The 25,319-nt window shown below is 40.3% G+C and overlaps 2 protein-coding genes across 7 annotated transcripts in view; one reads left to right on the top strand and one right to left on the bottom strand.

Annotated features, from left to right (window-relative positions):
- Window positions 1–25,319, top strand: part of LOC111265707 (uncharacterized) — a 115,536-nt gene that overhangs the window by 44,083 nt on the left and 46,134 nt on the right. The window contains exons 1-2 of one of the 2 annotated variants that reach the window (XM_086970603.1): window positions 2,355–2,420; window positions 12,431–12,837. In XM_086970603.1, the coding sequence (XP_086826729.1) occupies window positions 2,384–2,420; window positions 12,431–12,657 (264 nt within the window). In that variant the 5' untranslated portion in view covers window positions 2,355–2,383 and the 3' untranslated portion in view covers window positions 12,658–12,837. Of the gene's footprint in view, window positions 1–2,354; window positions 2,421–12,430; window positions 12,838–25,319 lie in introns of those variants that run through there. The other variant, XM_086970602.1, reaches the window with a different exon arrangement.
- Window positions 1–25,319, bottom strand: part of LOC111265703 (uncharacterized) — an 89,818-nt gene that overhangs the window by 36,094 nt on the left and 28,405 nt on the right. Inside the window, exons 1-2 of one of the 5 annotated variants that reach the window (XR_015313139.1) lie at window positions 2,077–2,210; window positions 1,161–1,746 (exon numbers count right to left, since the gene is read on the bottom strand). The exons of 2 other annotated variants lie outside the window; for them this stretch is intronic. The gene's annotated coding sequence lies outside the window, so the exon portion shown is untranslated. Of the gene's footprint in view, window positions 1–1,038; window positions 1,115–1,160; window positions 1,747–2,076; window positions 2,211–25,319 lie in introns of those variants that run through there. 2 more of the 5 variants (XR_002683597.2, XR_015313140.1) reach the window with 2 other exon arrangements.

The raw sequence follows: 25,319 nt of genomic DNA, 5'->3' as shown, positions 1-25,319 counted from the left end.
CCTTTCAATGATGGCAGCGAACCAGACATTCGCACATGAGCGGGTGCGTATGCTTACAACTAAATCCTCTTTCCCAGTTACTGTATAACCGTATACATCAGACGAGCACGGAGCGGCCTCTATCGAGGCGCTGCCACCAGGAAAGATTGACAGAAACCAGTTTCTCAAGGAGAACCGATATCCGACAAATCAGCCACCAAAAGTATCCGTTCCTTCGGAACATCATTTAGACAAGGCGCGTAGCCAATCAACGTCCATCGAGAGCTACTTCATGATCATGTTCTTGTTCTATGATTCACAGCAACTATTCGAACTTTGTTACCTTGTATCAAATTAATAAACTTATTTAAAATTCGCACCTCATTATAAAAACGATCGTTGGCATGCTAGTTGACGAAATATGCCCACGAAAGCCTTGTTGGAAACCGCCCAAATGGACAAAGGCCTCGATTCCCGCTGACTAAATAACAGGTATATAAAATACGTTACTCACAGGTAAACCTATGTGAGCTTAACTAACAAAGCACATACTTCTCGTCGTTCTGTGGGAATTTCGTGCTTTTGCTGAACAGCAGTCCGTTGGATTACTCAAGGGTGATACATACGAGCTTAGTTGTCTCTTTCTAAACCATTTCCGAGTGGAACTTGATAAAAAAAATTGTCAAACTCAATAGGAAACCTTTTTAGTAGCAATTGAAATAACTAAAAAATAACCGTCGACGTTAGGTAGACTAATTCTACGCTCCTGAACGCGCCGTCCTGGCTCCCTAGTTGATGATAACGAAGGTGTTTGCCTAACTGTTATGGCCTCCTTTTTTTGATACTGACACATCGTAAGTACACCTCATACGTGCACACCGACTTTCCGTAAAGTTACTCTACGCGAAACGGATCAACATTAAGCGAATACGAATACTCTTGATTAGATACGTCTCATACGGTTCATGGAGCGTCATCCGAATTGTCAGAGATTGAGTAACTAGGTTACCTACCTAGTTTTGTTAAAACGTAACTAGGTTTTTGTTGGAAAGCACTCACATTGACTTGTCGCTCTTCTCAATTGCCAGGCTTATGTAAAATACGAATCAGCTGTTTTCCATCATACAACGATTACCTTCGAAAACAAGGATTTATTTATTCAATGATATATGTGTATGACTAAGTCGACGCACGATAGCAGATATACTAATTGTTTCCTGACAAAGTTAATACGACAAGTTAACGCTATAAATAATAATAACAACAACACGCTCGCCCATCAAAAAGCACAGTTCATAGCATAGCAAATTACCGCTTTAGACGAAAGCAGCAGAAGAGGCTGGAAAGACGCTCTCTTTTTTTGTCGTTTGAGGCAATGGCATTTTTTCCTGTCTCTTTCGCCTTTTTTTGCAAAGGACCAAGAAGGCTTGGTTTAGATTTCATTCCCGATTTTACTCGAGTGAAAACTGTGGATTTATATTTCAATACATTTTCGTACGCTTTGCTTGGGACGAATTTTTGGCCAGTACACCTACTCGATGTTTTAACTAACTTCGACGATTTGAATTGGGCATTCAGGTCTATTTTGACAGGTTTTTTAGTCCCGGCATTGTTCGATTCAGCTTTGTTTTTTACTGGTCTGTTTTCTTCCTGTCCTGTAGATGGGGAGAGATCTCGTTGGTTGTCAATAGTGCTCTGATTACTTCGAAATTCAGCCAGAACACAGTCGAACGGTACCCATTTACGATTGTGGCTTCTAGGTACATTCTAAAACGACACCAATTTGACAAGCTAATGATGAAAAGACAGTATTTCCTCGTCTGGAATTTTAGTAATGAAGCCCCTTTCGTAGGTATCTATTCGCTGCCATAACGATAATAAGTATGAAGCTCTGCATAATCAATGAGTAATTTACATGCATGCATGGCAGTGGTCGAGATAGGTAGCCGTTTGTATTTCGAGTGATTGAAGCGCATTACATGAATCAATATATATGAAGTGGCTAACATCGTACAAAAGATCTAACGATTTGTAACAGTAAATTATATTAGCTATGACATGAGAAAAAAAATGGTGACCAGCAACAAATTCTCATACCTCTGTTGTTTGAGACTCTGTAGATACGAGGAGTTCGTCGACAAGGGCTGCACGTACCTCAGACTTCTCAACAACCTCTTCAAAGTCGCTACTTTCTATAGGTTCTTGAAACATGGCCCTCTCTAAAAAAAAAATAATAAGCATCTGTATTGGGCTGATCTGGCTTCGTTATCGTCATGACGACGACTTTCACGTTTTCAGATAGCTCTTAAGCTTAGTTCGCTGAAACGTGTTCATTCGGAGTCCATCTCTATGCATAGGAAACCCATATGCATAGAGAAACGTTTAACAATATTAAGTGAAAGCCATGGGAGTTTCAATGTGCGCCGTCTTTATACAACCAGGTAGGTATGTAGATAAGCAACAATAGGACATTATGAAAGGCAACCTATGGTCGAGGCAATGACTCATGAAATAATTCGGTTAAACCTATCCTGATCAGAAGATGGAGCTTTTTTAGTTCTGAATTCGTATATGCAATGCGTACGTTGTCAAAAATTTATATTATTTCCTATAGTCGCTATAACGAAGTTCGGGCAATAAGTTGAGCGTTATAATTCTCTGATATTCCAATGCATGGGGAATGCGGATGCAAATGATAGGCTTTTCTGTGCCGGGTATTGAATTCAATAGTGGTGTGTCTATAGTGCTGTTGTTAATTTTGGTCGTTAGAAGATAGGTCAATGTCTAGAAAGGCGATCTGCCGTACAATTATTCACTATGGTTTCGTAGGTACACAATTAGATAGTAATCACCACGTACAGGATACTTACATACTTCAAAAATAAGTGTACTGCCATCTTGGTTAGTGATATTCTAAGCAAAATTTACCTCTGTCCTATTTAAAGTACATGATATAACTTATGATGCATTGAATTTTAATTACGATTACGTTCAAATAATCTATAATTAATTAAAAGTACGAATAAGAACAATCAGCTAGTAAGTTCTTACGATAAAATAAGAACTTGCGTAGAGTATCAACGCAGGGTTTTACTGCGGTTGAAATTCATAGCGAAATCTGTAGTATCCGTGCTCGTATGGAAGCCAAAGTTTTCATTTGAAAGTGTCACTGGCGATAAAAAATGAATACACGAAGTATACGGGAATATATGTTAGTAACTATTGTGCTATGTTGATAAGTTGTTTCTCATTCGAAACACGCTTGACTTCTGCATAACCACCGTAACGAATTTGTTTAGGGTTGCCGCTTATTTTTTTTTTCGCCGAGCCAAATATGCAAGCCTAATAGTTACTGAAGTCGCCAACGTCTCTATTGATATTAAATTAACTGACATGATTAACACCGATCGAAAGTTTGCTCGAACAAAAAAACATAGTACAGCGTCGTAGGTACGAATATATACTTCGTTTTCATCCAAACTTCCGTCTCTGTACATCTTTTCTTTTGGTGTCGTTCGTCTTTTATCTACCTCGTTTCGTCTGTTTCCTTCGGATAGATCTCGCGGGAGCAGCTCGCTGCTCTGCTCCGTAGCTGGCTGACTTCTATAAGCTCAGGCGTGCCCCACAGCCTAACACTCGTTGATCGCTGTTTCTGATCTTTCCTGTTCGTGATACTTTTATTCTTGCCCGCATGCGCCTCGGTTTTCTCCGGCAGCTCCCTTCGCTATGGGACAATCGACTCCGCAGCAGTAGGCACCACGCCCTAGTAGAGGCCGGCCGAGCTGTCCCGGAACCCACCAGCGGTCGCCTGCCAGCCAGCCCGTTACCGCCACCACTTCCAAACTTGGAATTAAAGGGCCCCGAAAGCCCTTGTAAGGAGAGAATCGGGAAGCAGTATAGGACGTGGGATAGGCAGGGCTGGGAAACGGTTCTCGGTAACCTGCCTTCCTCCTTCCACTGTGGCTGAACAACAAAGGGAATAGTGAAAGTAGTAAAGGCGCTACAGCTGTAAGTAGTGCCGGTAGATTGATTTGGTTGTTCCCGACTACGCTTCCCCGTTTCCAACCAGTCAGCAAATGGAGAAGCCGCCTTTTTATCCTAACCAGACAAAAAGGCGACTGTTCTCCCTCATATGGTCCTGCTCGCTCTTAGCTGCTTTCTTTCCCTCCCTCTCTCGCCTACTTTTTCGTCGTGGTGGTTTCAAAAACTAGTTTTCTTCTTTTACGCTTCTTTCTCTGAAAGTAGTCGCTTCAATCTTCCATTTGATCTTGTGACTGGCGACTAAATCCCCAGATTTAGATATTTTTTCGGTAAGTAAGCATGCGCCCAAAAATGCTTCGGTCATTGTCCGTCCTACTGCTCTCGCCTGAGAATTTAGCACGACAGAAATAACGCACCATATGAAGAGAACGATAGGGAACAATATATACTAACATTTTATTTATTTTTTTATTTATTTATATTATTATTATATTATTTATTATATATATATATATATATATATATATATTATTTATAAAGCTTTATTGCTGGATTTCGTTGGTGCTGCTTAGTGAAGCAGACGCTCGTACTCTTTGTTTGGTATCGGTACACAGATATACACACCGTTGCGAATTAGTTCTTCTCCGAAAAAGAGCTAATCTGTAGAATAAGAGGGCTTTGCCATCCTCCTGCTACGGTTTTCTGCACAGAGGAAAAGTGATGAGAAAAGCGTTTAATTGTTTTTCTCATAGTTTGGTAGCAAATTTGCCAATAGTCGTCCATGCTTCATTGTTTCGCATGTACAAATAAACACTCTCGAAAATGTAATTATGAATTAATCCTTAGCCGAGTTACCACGTAAGGTTTTGTATTCTGCGCCGCGACAAATACTGGCTGACAGCTTATCTAGTTGACCAAGATTTTACTGCACAATACTTATTAAAGCATCCTCTCCACCTGTAACTATCTGACATTTGTGCAGTTTAGCGTTTGAAGAAAATTGTCGACATCAATGAATCATACGAACTCGAAACTGAATGAAGGCCAAGATGTTTAAAAAAAACTGACAATAATACGTTTTATAGCCAATATCGAATGTTTTCGATTTAGTGCAAAATAGATTGTTCGAAAAGAACCTGCCTTACCTGTGATATTGCTAAAAATTGAATCCAGTAAGCGGACTAATGAGACATAGTATCGTTCATGTTTTAAAAACATGAACTTTAAAGCGCTCCTGTGTTTCTGCAGTGTGAAATTTACATTTCAAAGATACGATAAATATTTTAGTACGATGTCTTGAAGTTAAAACTGCGCGAGGTGTGTTTGTTGCACTGAATTATGATATTGGCCATTCTCACGGAAGTGTACTATCATACTTGCTAACTTTAATATTGCTTGTTAGTTGCCCGGTGTGCATCCTGCCCCCGTTCTTCTTGCGGTTATTCCTTTCCTGTTGTTACAATTGCATGAAAAAGCAGCGAGTAGATAGTTGGCTTCCAAACGTTTATAATTTACAATCTAATAATAAATCATTATTATTATTATTAGATTGTAAATTAGTGGAGAGAAATTATTTTTATTTACACTCAACCGTGAACAGGTGATGAGGACCTTCGGTTAAAGGGAAGATGTTGTTAATTCCGACCGGCTCGCATAGGTCAAACTTAATTAAATGATTCTATCAACTAAGTATTCAATTTACCACTCTACAATTTAATTTTTCAAGGTGGCTTATCATATAAATATGTGATAGTTTTCGTTAGTTTAAAGTGTATCGCTTGCGATATTCAGAAGCGACTTGGATAGCCAACCAAAAGGGCTTGGTTTTAGCTTTAAAATAATTATCGATAACGTTTTTAAGTTCATCTAAGCATCAATAATAGCATCCTTTTAGTCATCATTTTGAGAATCACAATATTGGGTCTTCTAAAACATGGCCTTCCCAGGTAAGAACCTATTTCAGTCGCCGAATATTCCAATATGGCCGTCACTGGTCTGACATACTGCAAGAAGAAAAATTCACATTTGATTGTTTCAAACTCCAATAAGCTTTCTACCATCTATATATAGTTTCCACGGGTGTAAGATTATCCGCAGATTGCGTTGTACTACTTGTTCACTGCTTCATTCACTGAGACAGTCAATCTCTATCGTCTTTGAATAGCTTCTCCCATTGGCGCCGTCCCCAGGTGACTTCTTTGAAGGTGACCCCTTGCCGAGAACCCGGTTTCTTGCAGCCTTTGCGGTAAACTACGTCCGGAATAATGCAACTGGGAGCCGAGGAATTCGGGGGATTTTGGGCGTCAATATAAAGGGTATATGCACTATGCGAATGGCTTCGTGGCTCTGTTGGTGGCATGGCCACATACTAACGTCAACAGAACGAGAGTTATGACACCGCGGCGTGCTGCAGACACAAAAATCGCGTTACTTTCCTTGAAGGCGGGCAACTCGCTTGAAGAGCCGCTGATAGCTGCACGGGCGGCGGCAGCAGCAGCAGCCCCAGGGGAGCTGGAGAGTTGGGCACTTGACTCAGCCGGGATGGCGATGAGGAAGAAGGCATGGAGTCTCGAAGGTCCTTGTTGCTCAAAGGTAGTTGGTCTGGCGGGTGGGCAGATGGGCCAGCGAGCGACCAAACAGGCCAAGTCGTCGGCTGGTGCTCAGGGCATTTGGCGCGCGCCTGACTCTGTGCTAACGGTGGAGCTTGCTGGCATGAATTGTAAAGACGTGTGGTGCGTGGTGAATGGGTATATTGCATGCAGGATGTCTGGAGTCTTCTTTTTTCTAGGTCTTTTCTTCGTATTCTTTTTCTGCCCATTTTCCACTTCTTACTGAGTCTTGCCAAAGAGTGCAGTTGTGACCGACCTCGTGGTTGCGGCTAAGTCTGGTGCGTTCACGTCGCCATCACCAATGGAACATGCCGTTTACAGGCCAGACTGCCTGGCAGGCCGCAAAATCGAGATATGGTGAGAGAACCCGCAAAAACGGGCGACCATCTGTCAAAAGTGCTTCCCCGACCTCTGAAGGAGGGGCGTTCATGGCTAGTTTGGCTTTGGTTACTGTGTTGTATGCAGGCTCGGAACAGAATGCGGTGAGACTCGACTTGCTTACATAACAGGCCTTTGTGCAGCAAAAGCAAATTATTTCGATTCATAGTTTTTGTATTGTTGTATTGTTGATTCTATTTACTTCGTTTTACCTATTACTAAACTCACAAAATGATGAAAAAAGTACAATCGGTGTATAATTTGTCGTGCGTATGATGATCCACATCGTTGTTTAAGTAGTGAAAAATTTGCGAAACAGTTCAGTGAATTGCAGGTGTCCAATGAAAGGATACACACGTTGGCGTAGTAGTTAGCGGTCTAGTGCTAAGGAGAACACAAAGGAGACGTCACTTGTAAATAGGATGCTATTCGGTAAGCAGCTTCATTTGGCTACAAATCAGGCCCGGTCTCACTCAACATTAACAGCTTAATCAAGTCATAGGATACGTTCAACGAGGTAACCGCTGATTGACAAGTTACGTTTTTTTGATATGGAAAAGGCTGGTGCTGGCTTATAATTATACGTTGTTCTCGATGCGCTATCGTTCCGTGGAGATTGTAAACAAAAGCTTATACGGCAGAGTTTTATGCAGTCAACTGTATTGTATGCCTTTATCTGGACCACTACGAAACTTCAGCAATGTTATTAGAACAACGGAAATGTGTTAGTTTCAGCAATAAGGACACCAGCGTGTTCAACGGTATCAAACATCTAGTGACGCATAGATTTCGGTTTGCGTTTGACAAACAATACAAGTTTGTGGCAATGCAATACAAGGAAGCGTTTTTATCTTTATTCCGTGTAAATACGAGGGATATGTAAGTTGTTGCTAGGTGTTTATACGACACAAGGAACTACGCTGAAATCAGCTCCAACAATAGCTACGATGCGCAGCCGCTCTACTGTTGATTCCTTTGCGCGTGTCGTCTACTTTTACAATGTAGACCAATACAGCATTTTGTAGGGGGATGTTAGAAGATTACCTGTAGAAATGTTATTGAATAGTTGTCACGTTAGCTGTTGATCACAGAATTCATCAACTTCTGCGATGGCATTATAAACTGCAACGCGATTCTCAAAGACTGAGTTACGATCACTGGTTTCCGCGCAAGTGAGTGTAAATTAACTTTTTTTTTTAAATTCAGAACACATACGTGTAACTTAAAGTTACACGTATGTGTTCTGAATCCTTTTAATGCCGCTCTTGGCAATATAATAAAATATCGTAGGAATATATAAATGAGAAAAACGAACATGGGTGAGGGTAGGAAAAAGACCTAAATCAGTTATGCTGTATGTTACTGCCGCGGAAACTACGACGGTGGGGCTTAGGCTTAGCTCAAATTCACTACAAGTTCTAGCACAAAAAATCAATTAGATATTACAAAAGTGTGAATTTTTTTTGTGGCCAAGTCGGAGAATTAGATTTCTCTCTTTGATTTTCGAATAACGACGGATCTTTCTTAGGTGTTAAAATCTGTCTAGGTAGGAATGGTACCTAGCTAAACAGCCATTGACTTAGTTTAACCAGCCGGGCATCGAGTTCAGAAGCTGAATACTGACTATAAAGCGTCCATAGGTCGAAACGAATTACTCCTGCGTATTTGTCGGCTCTCAGAATATACATCGCCTTGATTTTACTTCACCGTAGATTAGTACAATGATTTTTCAGATCGATTAGAAAATCCACTGTAACAGATACATGTTTTTGTTTTTCATAGAAGAAAATACATTTTATCTACTCACGCGTCAGTGCTCAATAGGGCAGACAGCCACATTCGCGTAGGACAAGTGCGCTTTCCTCGTTGTTTCGTGACTCTGATCATAAATCAAGGCCAAGCAGTGTTTTTCCTTTCGGACAATGATAATCTGCTGACCTAAATTGTAGACATGTGATGGCACAAGGCGCAATATTTACACGACCGCCTGTTACAAACCGGGCGATTTTTGAGGTTTTGAGAAACTTTATGATGTAAATGAACATTTTTAGCGACTGCATGTGTCGGGCCAAAGCTGGTAGACCCAGTTCGTTAGCTGGCTAATGAGTCGCTACAAACTGACTATAAATTAGCTTGCAGACTTACCATTATACTATAATGTAACATCTATGGATGTATGCAACCTATGTAACTCATTACCGTAGCATCGTAAATCATCGAAGGTCCATTGACGTGGAAGACCCGTCGGAGCCTTGATCTCTCTTGAGAATGTTTTACGAAGCGCGGCTCATTGAACCTACCTCGATACACAGTGTCGATATAGAATACTAGTGATTATCTCTTATGTGCAGTCTCAGCATAATTAGAAATGAATCGAAAATACAGAAAGGCCAATATAAAGAGCAGAATTTATCCCGAACATTAAATCCGTACGTCTGAATGTCTCTTGAAATTTTGTAGCAAGTATAGCCATCTCAAGTCTCTCTCTTGGGCCATCTCAAGCCAAATACCATCTTTTTGGCTTTTTACGAATTCCACGTTCTGTATATCGAAGACTACAATTTATGAAATGTTCCCAAATTTCCCTAAATTAATGTTAATTTATCTCAAATTTGGGAACCGTAGCATTATATTTTCAGTAGTAGCTTTGTGAAAACGGCGAATCGTAGATCGTACAGCTTTAGCTTGTTAGCCCCAAAATAAGGTCAATGGAGGAAGATTACATGTTATAGTAGTGTCAGCCGATATAAGCCCCAGGACATTTTCGGCTGTCATTTCTTTTTGTCGGCAACTGTATGTGAGTAACTTTCGGGGTCACATTATTTATTTTGAAGTTTCCTTCGCCTACCTCTCAGTTGTACCTCCTCCTGATAAAGCTTGATACCAAATTTTCTCATTGAGACGTGACTCGCTTATTGCGAACATTAGATACACAAATAACACCCATAATGTATCATGCTGTTTCCAATAGCGCACTTCACGGGTAATGAGGCCAATCGGGATGGCGTAGCCCCCGTGGTAAACACGTCTTTTGAAGAAACTTCTCTTCCCACAAAAAGTGCGGCTTACTTTCCAAATTTAGTTAGTGGCTGGTTTATAAATTAGTGATACAAACACAGTATCAGGCTGATTTGATAGGAGATATATCGTTAATCATTCAGTTGTTCCCTATTGTGTTGTACAGGCAAATATTTATGTTGTGCTTCATTTGCCTCATCATTGATTTGATAAATGATAATAGTCTAAAAATAATCCATAGGACAATTAATTCATAATAATAGTACGTTTTTTTTTCAAAATTATGATCTTGCGTACTTTTTGTACGAGCGCATTAATTGCACGCAGTATCATTAAAGAAAAATGTATGAATTGCATCCAGAGTATCTTCTTCGTTCTACAATTTTGTTTCTTGACGAGATAATCCTTTGCCCACCGTTTATGAAAGATTATACTTAATACTGAAACCACTGAGGAGAAGTGGTTTAAAAGTAGGCCGATTATAGGACTGATTTATTGGTTAACGTCGTATATACTATGCGAAGAGGTGGCTATGGAGCCTTTTTTCACTACGATAGCATTGAATTCGACGTAACTCTTTCAAGTTACCTCTGTCCAGTGCACGATCCTATGCTCGGGATGGAGTGACGTACAAGTTTACGGGCAGAACATACGCTTTCCACGGATAACCAAATCGTAGCTAGAACTTCTCTCATCCAAGTGCGTATGAGTATCACGAAGGACATGCCACCATAGGGGTTGGGGGGTAACTGCACCTCTGAGGAAACTGTTAGCATATACATACACAAGCACACAGAGCTTACCAGCGCATATATTATTGGCTCGACAAGGGTCTCAGAATAGAATCTAAAGGGCTGAGACTCAATCTCTGGATCAAGCTTAAGTCGCTCGTGTGGCAATACAGCGTGCTCCTTGTGGACCGGTAGCTCCCGTTCGCTTGGCTCGTTAAAGCTGGTAGTAATGTAGCTCTTGCGGCTGTCTCGTATATATCGGCTTCCGATATGGGCGGCGGGCAATTTGCCCTGACTGCTGTCCTGACTGGGGGCTCTGTCGCTTGGCCTGATTGGGGTGCAAGTTTCGGCTCGAACGCTGCTCCAGCAACAGTAATCAAGTCGACACTTGCGTGCACTGTGGAGCACAAAAATTATTTCGGTCGCACATCCATCCAGCTAAGAGATCCGTCGCATAGTCTGACGTGTTCCTACGGATTCCGACAAGAACCGCCTGATGAGAAACAGTTGCCAGAAGCTCAACGGACTCAATCTGAACGCACAATCCACTGGGAAGTGCTAGATTGCCAAAACGACCATAATTGTAAGAGGGAAATACAGAAAGATCGAGATCGAGAGAGCACAAGAGGACGGGGGCGCGACGCGAGGCGAATAAGGGATCCCGCTCCACTTGGCACTTGAGTTCCTACACCAGGTGACGTTGTCTTGCTGCCTCTCTGTATAGCCACGCTCATTGTAGCCTATAGGAATAGTACGGGAGTGACGGCCCTTGGAAGAGCGGGCAGCAAAGGAAGTATAATGATGAGAGATTTTGTTCCTAGAAACCTTCCGCGATGACCCTGGTGGCACATCTGATGATTCGTGGAAGGAGTAACGTTCAATAGGCTGGGTGGCTAACTAACCCGATTCGACTGTCTTATTTGATTACTGTTTTGTCTGCACTATATCCGATGAAGAGAGTATAGTAACCTTACCAGGGCATACATTTAGAAAAGTTTTGTACTTTCAGGCAGCCCATAAAGGGATACACCGAACGCGTGCATTACACTTGCCAATATATACCAATAAGTTAATATTCATTTTCGCAGCTCTTTGTGATCATTGAACAATTTTCTGAAGGGCAAACACATAAAAGAAGAACAATACTGTTGTTTCGTTGATCTTTTTTAGTGTTCCAGAAGTGTGTCATCCAGGGTGTCATGCATTAGTTGTAATGGATAGATAATTTGTTAAGGCTCAAGAAACGTATACGGATCCGGACACGTTATCTTGAACAAATCGACTTGCAGCACAAAGTGCTAATGCCCATTGCAAGGAAAAACGATTACAACTTCCGTCATTTTTATAGGCTACAAATAAATACGCGACACTCGTATTACACCCCACCAAGAAGAGGTTTATTCTGTCGTGAGCACTGTAGTCAGAAACGTGTCCTTGTTCTTTGTAATATTACTTATATATTTTTAGTATTATAGGTTACCCTGTCAAATCCTTAAATACATTAAACATGCATAGAATCATATTAACTAGAAAATATAGCTTATTACGTATTTCAGTCTATACTAAGCTAAAATGAATGGATAACCTTCGTTATTATAATTATATCCTCATCATCACCAGCTTGGTCAGGATCACCATCAGACTATTTTTCATGCAGCAGGCCAGCTTTTTCTCCATGAAAACGTTAGAGCTTTCTCCTATTGCTTCACCTTTTTTCTGACTATGCGTTTGCAGTTTGTCCGTCGTTTCTCGAACGTTGTACACCGTTGCGCTGCTCAAACAGTAGCAAAGGCACTGGCAGCCACCTAAAAAGGACCCAGCAGCGGAATGGCGATGTGTTATTACGAAGAAAGTGGAAGTTAGACGGCAGGATTGGAATGGAGGGGCGTGAAGCCACACGAAGGGGCAAGAAGAAATTTCAGCCTGTTCCAAATTACAGTCATCAGCGTTACGGATGGTAGACTACAACGGTTCCACCAACTGTGTGATGTTACGTTTCACGAATTATTGCGACTTGAACGGCGACTGCGTTGACGACGACCATGGTCATTTTTAGAGTGCATAAATACGCACGACCAAACATCGTATGATCTCAACGGTTACGACTCTGCTCCCATACGGTATTCAGCTCGGTGTTGAAGGTAATGGATTGAAGCCTAATTTGTATGCAGTTATTGTTACGTAGAAATGTTTTGTCCTTTTTTTTTTTTTTTTTATTTAGGACAGCTCATCGTCTGTTTATGCGATTGGCGATGCGAGACGGCGCGTATGCCGTGTCGATTAAAGGAATTTTATCAGCTTTTCAATGTATATAGACAGGATAAACATATATGATACCACATAATTGCTAGATGAGATTAGTGTGAAAGGCTCAATGAATAACCACCATGCTGTGCACGCTGGAAGACCCTGTATGAATATATCGCCCGTTATTCTATGCAGTAGTAACTACGAGACAGAAACTGCACGTTCGAAACCTGGCAGAAACGTAAACGTTAATATTTTATGAATGGTTACTGAACGTATCCAACGATGCCAGCCACAAGCGGCACTATGCGATAGGTATCTATAATCATAGATATCTACTGTTAAGTTTCTAATAAAACGAAGCAACTTTACTACTATAGTATATTTTGATAGTATCTGAATCAGTCCCGGTTTGTTTGTGCTGGTTTCTGCCCCGTATAAGACCCTCATAGAGGTGCCGATTCTCTCCTCACCAGGATACTCCTCCAGGATAATTCCGCCCCGGAACTGCACAGTAACTTGTATTGACTGGTTTCGCTCTCTCATTATCGCATCGTGTATTGTTAACTTGAATCCCAGGAAATGTGTGTCGTCTAGAATTATATTTCAAATGTATAGGAACACGATACAGAGATGGCATCTAGCTATATGCGATAAATTGCTTTCCATGCCGCATATACTCAGCAATCATTACTTAAACAGTCGTAAGAGATTTTTGTCCTGTTATGTCCTATCGTTAGATCTGAAAGTAGTGAACATGGATTTTAATCGCGTCGGTGATTCTTCGAATCGACCGTCTATCGATGTTGTTCTTATTTAGCAGCGTATGTGTTATGGTTTACGGGCACAGTTTTCTAGTTTGATTCTATAATCTATCCCGGCTTATGTCTTCTTTCATATTGAATTATGGTTCAAGCTCGTTGTGAGCTGTGAGGCAGTGGCTGCTAGTTAAGCCTGATCACAATTGTCTCAAAAGACCCACACTGAAAAAATGAAACGGTTCAACTTCGTTCGCGCTAGGCAAACACGACCTGCATTCAGCAACAGTTCGTTGACACTGCTATAATGATTAGATGGACTCGTCTGCCTAGCAAATGCTCGATACAGACTTCGATCTGAAGGTTTTTAAGTCTGCTAGTTAATTGAAAGAACTTTCCAGGAGTAACTGACATTAGGTGAAAGAATGTTGGTGGAGCACATTCGGCTACTAAGCCTTGCTTCTCTTATGCTTTTAGTTCATTAGGCGAACACGTTACCACAGGATCATCATGTAAATACGATTGAAATAGCTTGAACTGCACCGTCTATGTCCAAAATATTTCTATACGCAATCACTGTGTCAGAGCTCCAATGTAAGGAGGCGCTCAATGTAGACCAGACTTGACCATGCTATACACCAGAACTGAATAATAACTATGTTTTCGACTAAGGATTGATGAGGAAGGAATAATAGAGGATTAAAATGCACCAAAAATTCATTGAACACTAACAACGTTGAGGTATAGATACAAGTTTTGTAGAAGGCTCTATTAGGTGCAGAGAGAGAACTACTGCACTCTTCCTATGGGTGATGTCATCAGAAAACGGTGTCCAAACACCACGAAAGCTGTTGTTTAAATACGAATTTTGTTCAACGTACGCCATCTTAGAAAATATATCGGCCTGAACTAATAACCCATTGGTATACCCCGAGAGGACGCCGGCCTGATTTGTACCATTGGTGGCTTTCGCAAAGCTATTTAGGCCAAATATGGGTGACTGCACGGATTTCAGTGAAGAACAACGCATCGATCCAGCAGTATCTCTCTGTGTCTATGTGGACAATAGGTCACCTTTACGTTGCAGATTTTTCTTTGCCCTATTGCAGTGGTAAATTGCAATCGCGCATTAGTAGATCTACCGCCTATTATTTACTATTGCTATATGGTCCGTACACGGCAATAGGGACGGACAACGGTAGACTGTAACTACGCAAAAGTTACCTGCAAGTATTTAGTGGCTATCTCAGTTCTTTTTTTTTCAGTGAAATTCGTTCCACCTGATTATAGCAATGATGTATAGCCTATATTCACTTTACTGACCCTAGTGACAGCGTACTGGTACCCGCTATCAGTGCCTTCGCTGATCGTTTATTAATGTCGAATTGCCTTATAACGGTCACTTGTCGTCACTATAGCACAGTTTTATTAATGTTTATTCGCTTATATTTTCAGCAGTAGTGACAATGCACACGTATTGGCACCGTCCACGCTTTCAGCTCGCTCGTTGTTGCTAATCCACACGCGGTGATTGATTTGTTAACAGTCGACCTGATTGACAGTTGTCCAAGGTTACGGTAACGGGGTCTTGCGATTATGCCCAACGCCGTCGAGCCGTTGTTCTACTTTCTTCAGTGGAGATTTCCGCCTCGGCTATCGATGTCGCAGTTGCTGATGCACATGGCCATACATCGGGGCACTTTCTGCAACCGTTAAGCTTAAGAAATTGCAGTTTTCACCACAGCGAAAAAGACCACTACACACTTCAGCTATGCACTTTAGACATTCCCTGTTTATACTTCGTATATATACATATATAAAATGCCAATAAATGACAAATATCTTTTAGTCATCAGCAGATAGCTACCATTAGAAAATTAACTGCATTTTATTGGTTCAAATCAAGATACTGTACATGATTTTGTCCTTTTCGTAAGATATGGTTGAGGCCTGAGATAAGGCTTTGTGTAGAATGTCCAGCACAACAAAGGAGGACACCTAAGGATGTGGTTGTATAATGGGTCGACAGATAAGGCCTTCAGTTTACGGTGCTGGCAAAGTTATGGCAGATGATTTATGAATCAAAGGACAAAGCCTACGTAAAGGCAAGAGTGTGCCACCCATGACGGAGGTAATTACATTTATCATGTAAATAATGCCAGGAGAACAAGGCTTGATTAATTATCTTGATTTTAGTAGACCACGGTCGTCAAACGGTTCCTTACCAAGCCGTGCAAGTTTTCAGACAAAACACATCGTTTATTGATTCTAGGAACACTGTATAGGTGGCTAGTTATTTTAATTTAAAATGACCCATTAACAGAAAACTGTTTGGTACAGCTTTTTTTTTTTTTTTATAGGGCAATATCTGGCCATCGAGTGGTGTCAAATAATGACCTTTCCTTCCTTCTGTGACCGGAAACATCTTGTTATTATTAACTATATTCATCCTTATTCCTACCACTGTTAACATCAATAATAGTTCTTGTACTGTGGTATTCATGGGAAGTGTGCGTAAGATGACAACTATGACTCGTTCGATAAATTGTTAGGTCTATGAAGATAGGTTGCTGTTGTTGTCTTCGATGACAGTGACTCGAAGTGCCTCTTACCTAAAATGGCGTTGAACTGAGTTGCGGTAATACGAACAGTATTGATAGAATACGTCGTGACAACGCTATAGGTGCGCACGAGCAATGAGGCAAATACGCAAGTCTATGTTCATACTCTAACCCTGGTCTTCAAACAGCATAAAAATTCCGTGTTGATCAGAGATTTGAAATGGAAAGGTCTTCAAAGCAAGCATTTGTATGCTAGGAAACCTTTCGGCAAAATATATTATAACAACTTCAGCAATTCGCTTCTGAAGTTTATTTTTGAAATCTTATAAAATAATTCAATGATATAGCGCGCCAGGACGGTGTATGTCAACTGAAAATTTTCGGCGTAAGCGGTGCTACATGTGATTGGTATGGAAAAGTAAAAAAAGCTTTGGAAGCTTGCTGGATCGACAAAGATAAATGTTTCTCCTGTTTGCTACGAATAGCTTGCTAGTGACATCGCTCCTCATGCATAATAAACTTACGTGAATAATAATAACATTGCGTCTTTTTTTTTTTTTTGGTACAAAAATGGTTATCCCTCTCACAGCGACAAAAAGACTTGGAAATGACAGCACTCAAAATCTGCTGTACTAGTAAATGCATTCTAAGCATCCTACCGTTCGATTTTAATTCTGTTTGTTAACAATATTTGTGCAGAGGGATCTGAAATTAAGCCCAAGCGATCTACGAAGTATAAGAAAAGAACAAGCATTTTGTAAATATGTTTTTTTTTTTAATAATTTTCGACTAATTATGATTTTTTTCTTATTTTTAGGGCATCGTTTGGCCGTAACTCATCGTATACTCTAAATGAGTTTGAAACTCTTTCCGTGTTTAACAAAGTGATATGCATCGAAACGTGTTACTGTCGTATGTACCTCAAGATCTTTGTTAATAGAAGTGTACTGTTCAGCCATTAACCAAAACCATGGTCCTGAAGTACTTATGACATCTCGTGAAAAGTCCTGTGCGAGTTAAACATAAATAGAATCGAACAAAATTGTGTTTTCAATCTGTGTGATTCTAGGGGACATTGTATCAACCTATAGCTAAACAACACAAAGTTATAGAAAAACAGCTCAAGACAGTCTTAGTGCTTTCTCTGTTTATTGCGGTTGTCCCTGGCTAAGTACAGCGAAAGCTGTTAAATATCGCTCATGATGATGAATGAAAGTTTTACGGTAAATACATATAAACATTAAGAAAAATCTTAGAGGGTTCGAACATATACGTCTACTTAGGCTGAGTTTTGTCTCTACTTTCCATTGAGGAAAAAACCTGGCTCTACCTCTCACCGCAAGGAAATCACAATGGAACGCATCTTTCCTAAGCATTGTCCAGCCGTTAGACGTTTGATGGGGAAGAACATCTTTGCATTATTAATCTATATAGATTCAGTTCGATGGGTGAAAATGCGAGTGGCAAAAAGGCATATTTATACTTTCAATGGCTAAATCATGCTAGCAGTGATCGATATGAATTGAAGGAGTAAAATTATGTTTACTATCTACGGCAGCCTTAAATATAACAAATGGTATCCAAGATCAGAAACATGATGAAAGATTCAAATGGTACAAAATGTACCATTACTGAGTGAACCGTTTATAGAATGTTAAATCACAGATAAATAAGCCAATAGACTGTTTCCAATCGGACTGAACTATTACAATAATAACAGTAGATCAATAAAGGAAAGTGAACAATATATAGGGACGAATAGCGGATAGGCATGTCGTAGCTTGCAGGTACGAAAACCGCATGCTATATATGAAACGTCAACGCTACGTAATATTATTGTACCGTAACGCGTGCAGTTTAGTGTTGCTTATCGAGTGTAACTTACATGAGCCAAACGAAGCACAAGATAAAAGGGTCTGCCTAAACAGCAGCTGGTAATTTGTAATGGTCTTTTGGGAAACTCGCGCTTGTTATGGACTCGTGTATAGATGCAAAATAAAAAAGCTATTCTAACGTGATGCAAACAGAAGGATAAGGGGACATGGGAATAGGGAGCGTATTGTCTATGATTTGTTTGCTCAAAGTCTTTCGTCACCGCCGTAACTAGATTGTTTCGTCGCCTATTTTGGGGACTTTAACCTCCTGATTTCCAATTTTAAACTGACTGCATGAATTGCTGCGAAGTGGGTTTCGTTGCCAGGTGTTTTCAACAATTTTCGGTAGATTCTCCAAAAGACGAATCTGTTTGTTGAAACTATGCATTTGCTTTTAAACCCCTCGTTCGCTGATGATGTGCCATCGACATATCGCCAGTTTATACTGCTTGATTTGAATTTTCGATCTGCTGAATGGCCATGCACAACATAGCATAAGTATAGATAGGCCGAAGTATTATTCCTGATCGATATACTCGAATCTCTAGTATAGGACACTTCGCTAGATAGACTTCGTCGACGGTCTTGTCGAAGCAAGCTGTTAACGAAATTATTGAGGGCAGCGCCTTGTATACGATATAGCAGCTTTATGAGAACGTCGAGAGTGAAGGCGGGTTTGGCACTGTCTCTCTCTCTGAACGCATTCGATAGCTGTCAATGTTAAGGACATTTCGTTTTTATTAACAAATAATTAGCGTCATAATATATTAGCACAGTTTAGTCGGTAAACAACATGCATCTACGGAAGGATAAAAGAAAAGACAAGTGAATATTTCGTACAGAGCAGTCAATATAAAAATCCATAAAGTGGTCTTCAATCATATTTCGTCATTGCTACATGGCGGTGGAAAGAGCTGAAAAAGGGACGTTGAAAAACAGATCTTTGTATAGAGCTATGAAATATAGTAACGTAAAGTAGCAGGTCCTAGAAAAGTAGAACAACACCAGACGTAATAAATACATACATTTGCATACAGATTATGAGACGTTCTACCTCTGGCTAATTAAATACGGTGAACAGCAATACGGACACACAACCTTCGACACAGCTGACGTTTTTTCTATCAAATTTACTTTATTTTTCCAGTCGATTCTTTCATATACTGTAGCCCGCCTTGACAAACAAAGAAAAATCAAACGATTTCTTTCATATTATCACCTAGCCTATTTCGTTAAACGAAACGGTGAGAAAAATCCCATGTAAAACGCTTCTTGGACGCTCGAAGTGTACCATTGAGATCACTCACTACGTTTTTTAGCATTAGATCGCATAATGGTTATAGTTAGCATAACGGTCATAGTTAGCATAGTGAACGCCAGCAGATCAGCAGCATTTAATTAAGCATACACAAAACTATAAACATTTGACACACCTCGTTTTTTATATCAGAGGTCCAATACTTCGTATTAAAACATAACTGATGTCGAAGAGAAACAAAAATAAAAATATAGAACATAAGGACATAAACAGCATCGTCGCGCATAAGCCGCAGGAAGAAACGCTGCATGAGTCAGTGTTTTAACGAAATAATTCACCTTATTTTTAGAAAATGACATTTTTTTATATTCATTATTTTTTACATTTATACACTAGATATTCACTTGAAATGAGCATAAGTGGTGGTTCCCGCTAGTTGCATTGTAGCCTAGGGCAACATTTTTAGGTTAGGTCGGTCTGCTTCCGCTTGCTCTCTACACGCTCCGTCAGAGGCAAGATGTCTGTCCTCTTATTTGCGTAAGCTCACGTTGCTCGCCAGCCACTTTCATCCGCCTGCCTTGCGTCTTAGTTTTTCGTTCCTTTGTTCTGCCTCACGAAACGCGACAAAGTGGCCTCAATGGAGTTATTGGATGCTGAAGGCGTTCACCCGATATCGCTGGAGCGCAAGTTCTTAGCCAAGTCAACTTCTTAGCTATATAGTCTTCTCTAACCTTTCAAATACCAGTCACGGTTTTGCTTCTCTCCTAGAAATAGTACCTCAAACTCACAAGTGTTTATCTAATTCACCGCTTTGAAATGAAAGTACGCGCTTACGCAGGCATGTAAGGAAAGAGGCTAATACAAGGTCTTCTTTAAATACATACGAATTCCTTGCAAAGGTTGCAGTCAATTTAATCATATATATAGTGATCTGCCTTATATATATATATATATATATATATATATATATATATATATATATATATATAGATTACTTACACGGATGTACTGAAAATAGTCTTTTGGTATGGGCAACCAATTGGAGCTAATATGGAACCAATATTTTCAATTTGAGACATTTTGGATCTTCCTCCTGTTGAAGGTAAAGTTCTACAACAAAGGAACTAAAAGAAATAGGATAACACGGACAAGCTGTCGCTGCAGTGAAGTCATTTGACGAAATTAGTCATCCAATCATCAAAGTTGCTTCGGCCATTGAGGGCACGTGTCCGTCTTTCGGAAACGCTTTTCCAATCACGCCCAAGACCAATTGGCTACTTGACGTCGTCGCACTGCTATTTTAAGAAGGGGGAAAGTTCTGGACTGACAGAGCTGAGTCAGCCATGTACAGCGTCTTGCGCGGTTTATATTCAGTTCCCCACAGGACCTGTTTCCACTGACAAAAGTGTCGTCTTCCTCACTGCTCACAGGTATAGTGTTTCATGTAGACAAGTGGTATGATTTTTACAGCTAAATGTCCTTTTTGCCCCCGCACTGGCAAGTATCAATGTAATTACTATAATTTACTGTATTTAATGCATTTTTCAAATCACTCTTGACAGCTGCGTATATTTAACGACTCGAGATAAAAAAAAAAAAGCAGAAATTAGAAATACACAATCCCTCGCAACTTTTCCAACTAAAATATGTACGTATAATTTATGGTTTGAAGGATTTACTCTAATACGTGCTGGCCTAATACTACCAACGTATTGTGCGCTTTGAGAAACTATCCAAGGTCGAATACTGACGACTCACCCCATATTTTGACCTTTGCGTAATCGCTAAATACCGGTTTATTGACATTAGCTTTTCTTTTTTCTGTATTTGTAATGGTACAACGCTGAAATAATTGCCTACGATATTTAGAAACATTATTAGGGTAGCCTAAACCCAAACTCATGGGCAACGTTTTTTGTTTAGACCTACCTATCTGAAGCGTTAATAACGGAAGTACCATACGTGAAACGTCTTGGTGGTGTCCATTCTCCCTGAAGGAAATTCAGTCAATATTTTTTTTTCGACAATTGCATGTTGTGCATAATGAGCACACTTGAAAAGAACATGATAGCTACTCAAATGATTCTATTATTATATTGAATGGTTTGCGTTAATGCTGGCAAAAGAAAGCCTCGTGTCTATCCCTATTTACTGCGAATCCGTTTTCTATTGTTTAAAAAATATGTCCTTTCTGTAGTGTATTTCGTCCTTTTTATATTTTATACATAGACGAGGAATCGTGCACAAGGAGCATACACAGCTTAATGAAGGTCGTGACGATGGAAGCGATTTGCTGTCGGATCATCGTGCGAAGTTCGCCTAATCGTTCGAGGTAACTATTGGGAAAATGGCCCGCCATCGTCAAGCGTCTTCGTTTGCTAAACGTCGCTTGCAAGGTCGCTTTTAGCGAGTGTGAAAGCTGCCACCAATGGAAACCGTGACTTGCAAAAATATACGTAAATCGACAAAAGTTCGTCGTAGAAATTGCCCCCGTTCCAAGTTATCAAACGCAGACTGTAGTAATGATTATTTTAAACCACTGTGATTGGTCACGTTGATTTAGATGGAGTACTATGGATCCTTTGAAGAATATTTCTTGATGATGTAGGGCGTCCGACTTAAGTATGCTTCCTCCTAATGTCTATATTTTTATTCTGAATAATCGTCGGATTTGAAGAAAACATATCTACTGAGATCGTAGATTACGTTGGTGGGGTGGCTATTTTTAAATAATTATAAAACAGATATAAGATTGGCGACCGATCTTAACGCAGGACTTCAACAGTTCTAGGCGGGTAGGCTAAATGATACTCTGTTAGTCATCGGTGTTAAATAAAGTACGCTTTGCTCCATCAAAGCTGTTGATATCAGAACTGGGATTATCATATATTTTCCTAATAGTCGGCAGAGGAAGCGCAATTGAAGTCACGCATACTTGCATCAATTATACAGAAAATGAATTATGTGACGTGAGTTCTGATTGGGAACCATGTGTTATTTGAGTATAGTTAGAATTTTGAAACGTTACATAGCTCAGTAATTGAATTTAAATTTTAGCTAGAACATTGTGTTTCCGTCAACCGCCAGGGTTCGGTGGCCGCAATGAAAGGAAATTGACTTTACGTCTCCAATCTCAGCGTAAACATTTGCATACGAATTAGCATTGTGTTTCTGTGCCGAAACAGAAAGAAACAAGATTAAGATTCCGCAGTAGACAGCATCGAAAATTACGAAATTATGATTTGCCGAACTGTAAATAGTAATCCGCTTCACATCGGCTCAGACCTCAGTAAAATGCTGACACCCAAGTAGATAAATCCGGCACTGATTATTCTGCAGAAAACCACTAAATCTGTCAACTTTTGAAAATACTGCCTAGCCTGCCAGCCATGGTAGTCAAGAATGCCCGAAATTTGTTTGCGCGCAAAAACAGCACTTCAAGTAGCCAACATTCTCGTGTTAATTTTTTGGTTACCTTTGTGAAACGTGTAAATTATTTAGCGGGAAGGTAAAATCACTGCAAGGAAACATCGAGGAACTTCCTTCAGGACGATGCGCCAGCTAGAAGTAAAAGCATCTAAAGCTTCTGACGGTATGAGCATAAGCTAGTTTTTTTAGACCCTGGTGTACGAGTTGTTGCGACTAGTGTTTGCTTTTCCCGACACAGGTACGGCCTTGGTACATACAGGCTTTTATGTTCGTTGACCTAACAAAATGCAATTTAAACAGCTACCATTGACTTAAACGGCTTTGAAACTACTCTAGGAAAAGTGATATCGAAATCAAGACGACTGACACCACTATGGTTAATGGTGCTATTACATGATCATACATGTAGATAGAAAAACGCTTGGACCCCATGTGAGTCGCCACTTGTTGATTTGCTAATAAGGTTTACTCTCAAAAATATTTGATGGTATTCGTTAATTAATCTGGACCTCACTGATCTATTTGTTACCATGTATCCTTTGATGTAGTTGAACCGATTGAACAAAAAATATCAGCAAATAAGCCGATTTTTCAGTTTGTCACATGTAGTAGATGACGATGAAAATACAGTATGGTGTAACATTGCTGGTCCTGTCGCCTGAACTGTCAGGCATCCGTTAATGACGCTGCTTATAATAGACCTCGTTCTGCTAATGGCCCTTGTTTACGACGGAGCTTATGATTGTGACCTTTGATTCTTTCTCGAGACAAATCTACGCATCGTGATAATTGGACGAGTAGTGTGAGTTATTATTACTACGATTTGAAGAACTGTAAGTCTAATTAATACGTAGTTGTCTATAAAAACAAGCGTTGCGGTGTGCGGCCGACAAGGTTTATGATACGATGCGTCACTCGTTTTTCTCTTAAATAACATCACTAGTTCTTATTTAAGCGTAGAGCAGCGTGTGGCAGATGGAGATACGCTAAACTTCTAAGATACCTTCCCCAGAATAGGTCAACGTTTTTGAGCTGGTTTCTGTGCGTCTGAAGCTGTAGGTTGAAGCTAAGATTTGACGAGATACGTTACCGTTTTGACAAATATTTTAGATTTATTACTTTCAGAAGGATAAGTAGCATTAATTGTCAGAGCAGGAACGAAGGGTGAAAGTCCATGTCCGCTAGTTCCTGAATGTCTGACATGCCTCGTAATTTGCAACACCACCTCATTATCTATTTACATGCCTCTGACACTCTTTGTTTAATTGCAAACATCGTCTCCTCGGTATTTATCTACTTTTCCCATAAATTTCACAGTACCTCATCGATAACGTACTTCTCATTGTTTCACGATATCCCCAAAGCTAACTTGCCTCAAACCAGCCTTTTCTTTCTCTTGCAGTTATACTGCTCGACTGACAGATTTGCGACATATCGTTGTCAGTTCCGATTTATCAGCCTTTTATAGCACTGAACGGCTCCTCTCATACTATTACCTAGTATATATACTCGTATATGTACCCCACTTGGCTTGCCCCCGAAATTGGCTTTACGTCCCAAAGTACTCAGGAAATTTTGTCGGAAGCCAAGAATACTGAAATTAATTTGGTATCAAGCTATCCCTTTGATCTAATAGATGCTTAGCCAGAAGGCGGTGATTAGTTTATTCTTTGGGAGGTATGAGAAAACGCTTTCGCGGAGCGAAATTATAGACCAGCGTCGATCCAACAAGCGATTTGTGTGTGAATCAAATGCAATACTGATTCTTGGGTATTGAATGCTTGGCAACATCGAGCATAACATGTTTATTCAAATGCCTTGGGTACACTTGTAAGGATAAAGAGCAGGAAACATCGAAGGGGACTCCTGGACCGCACTGGGGTCCACACAACGACTCGCAAACAGACGCCTTCACATTCCGATTTCCATCAACGTTGCCAGCACAATTCATTGAGTGGCACGAAACGATACGTTCCCCAAGGACAAATAAGGTTTATGATGAAAAAGAAAAGGAGGAAAGAAACATGTGAAAGACGAAAATTGAAATCCCCTTTAGACGAACTTAATACTTGCCCCGCTTAGAAAGTAGCTATGATGGCCAACACCCACGGGGGTCACTAACTTCGAAACAAAGTTAGCCGGCGAAGCGTTTTCTACTAAAAAGAGTCCTTTTGGAAATCTAGTGAAAACGAGGCAAAAAGCTTACGGGCCAGTCGCATGGGGAAAGCGAAACGATCCTAAGACCAACGGGGGATAGAATGGTTATGATAGCAGAGTCCAGCGGGACGTTGAACGCTACTGAAGATAATTTGATCGAACCAAAGTAGAAAACACTTTACGGAAATACACAAGAGTTGAATAAGCTGGATTGCCAATGAGTGCCGGCATGCTGCATTTGCAAATATTTCTGAACGGATATATATATCTTGTAAAAAGCCCAAAAGTCCCTCGACAGTTAAAGAGTTTGCACTTTAAAAAAAGCAGCAGATATTTTAG

This window comes from Varroa jacobsoni, unplaced genomic scaffold (genome assembly GCF_002532875.2).
Source record: "Varroa jacobsoni isolate VJ856 unplaced genomic scaffold, vjacob_1.0 scaffold_998, whole genome shotgun sequence".
Lineage (NCBI taxonomy): Eukaryota > Metazoa > Arthropoda > Arachnida > Mesostigmata > Varroidae > Varroa > Varroa jacobsoni.
This window is presented reverse-complemented; position numbering and strand designations above follow the sequence as displayed.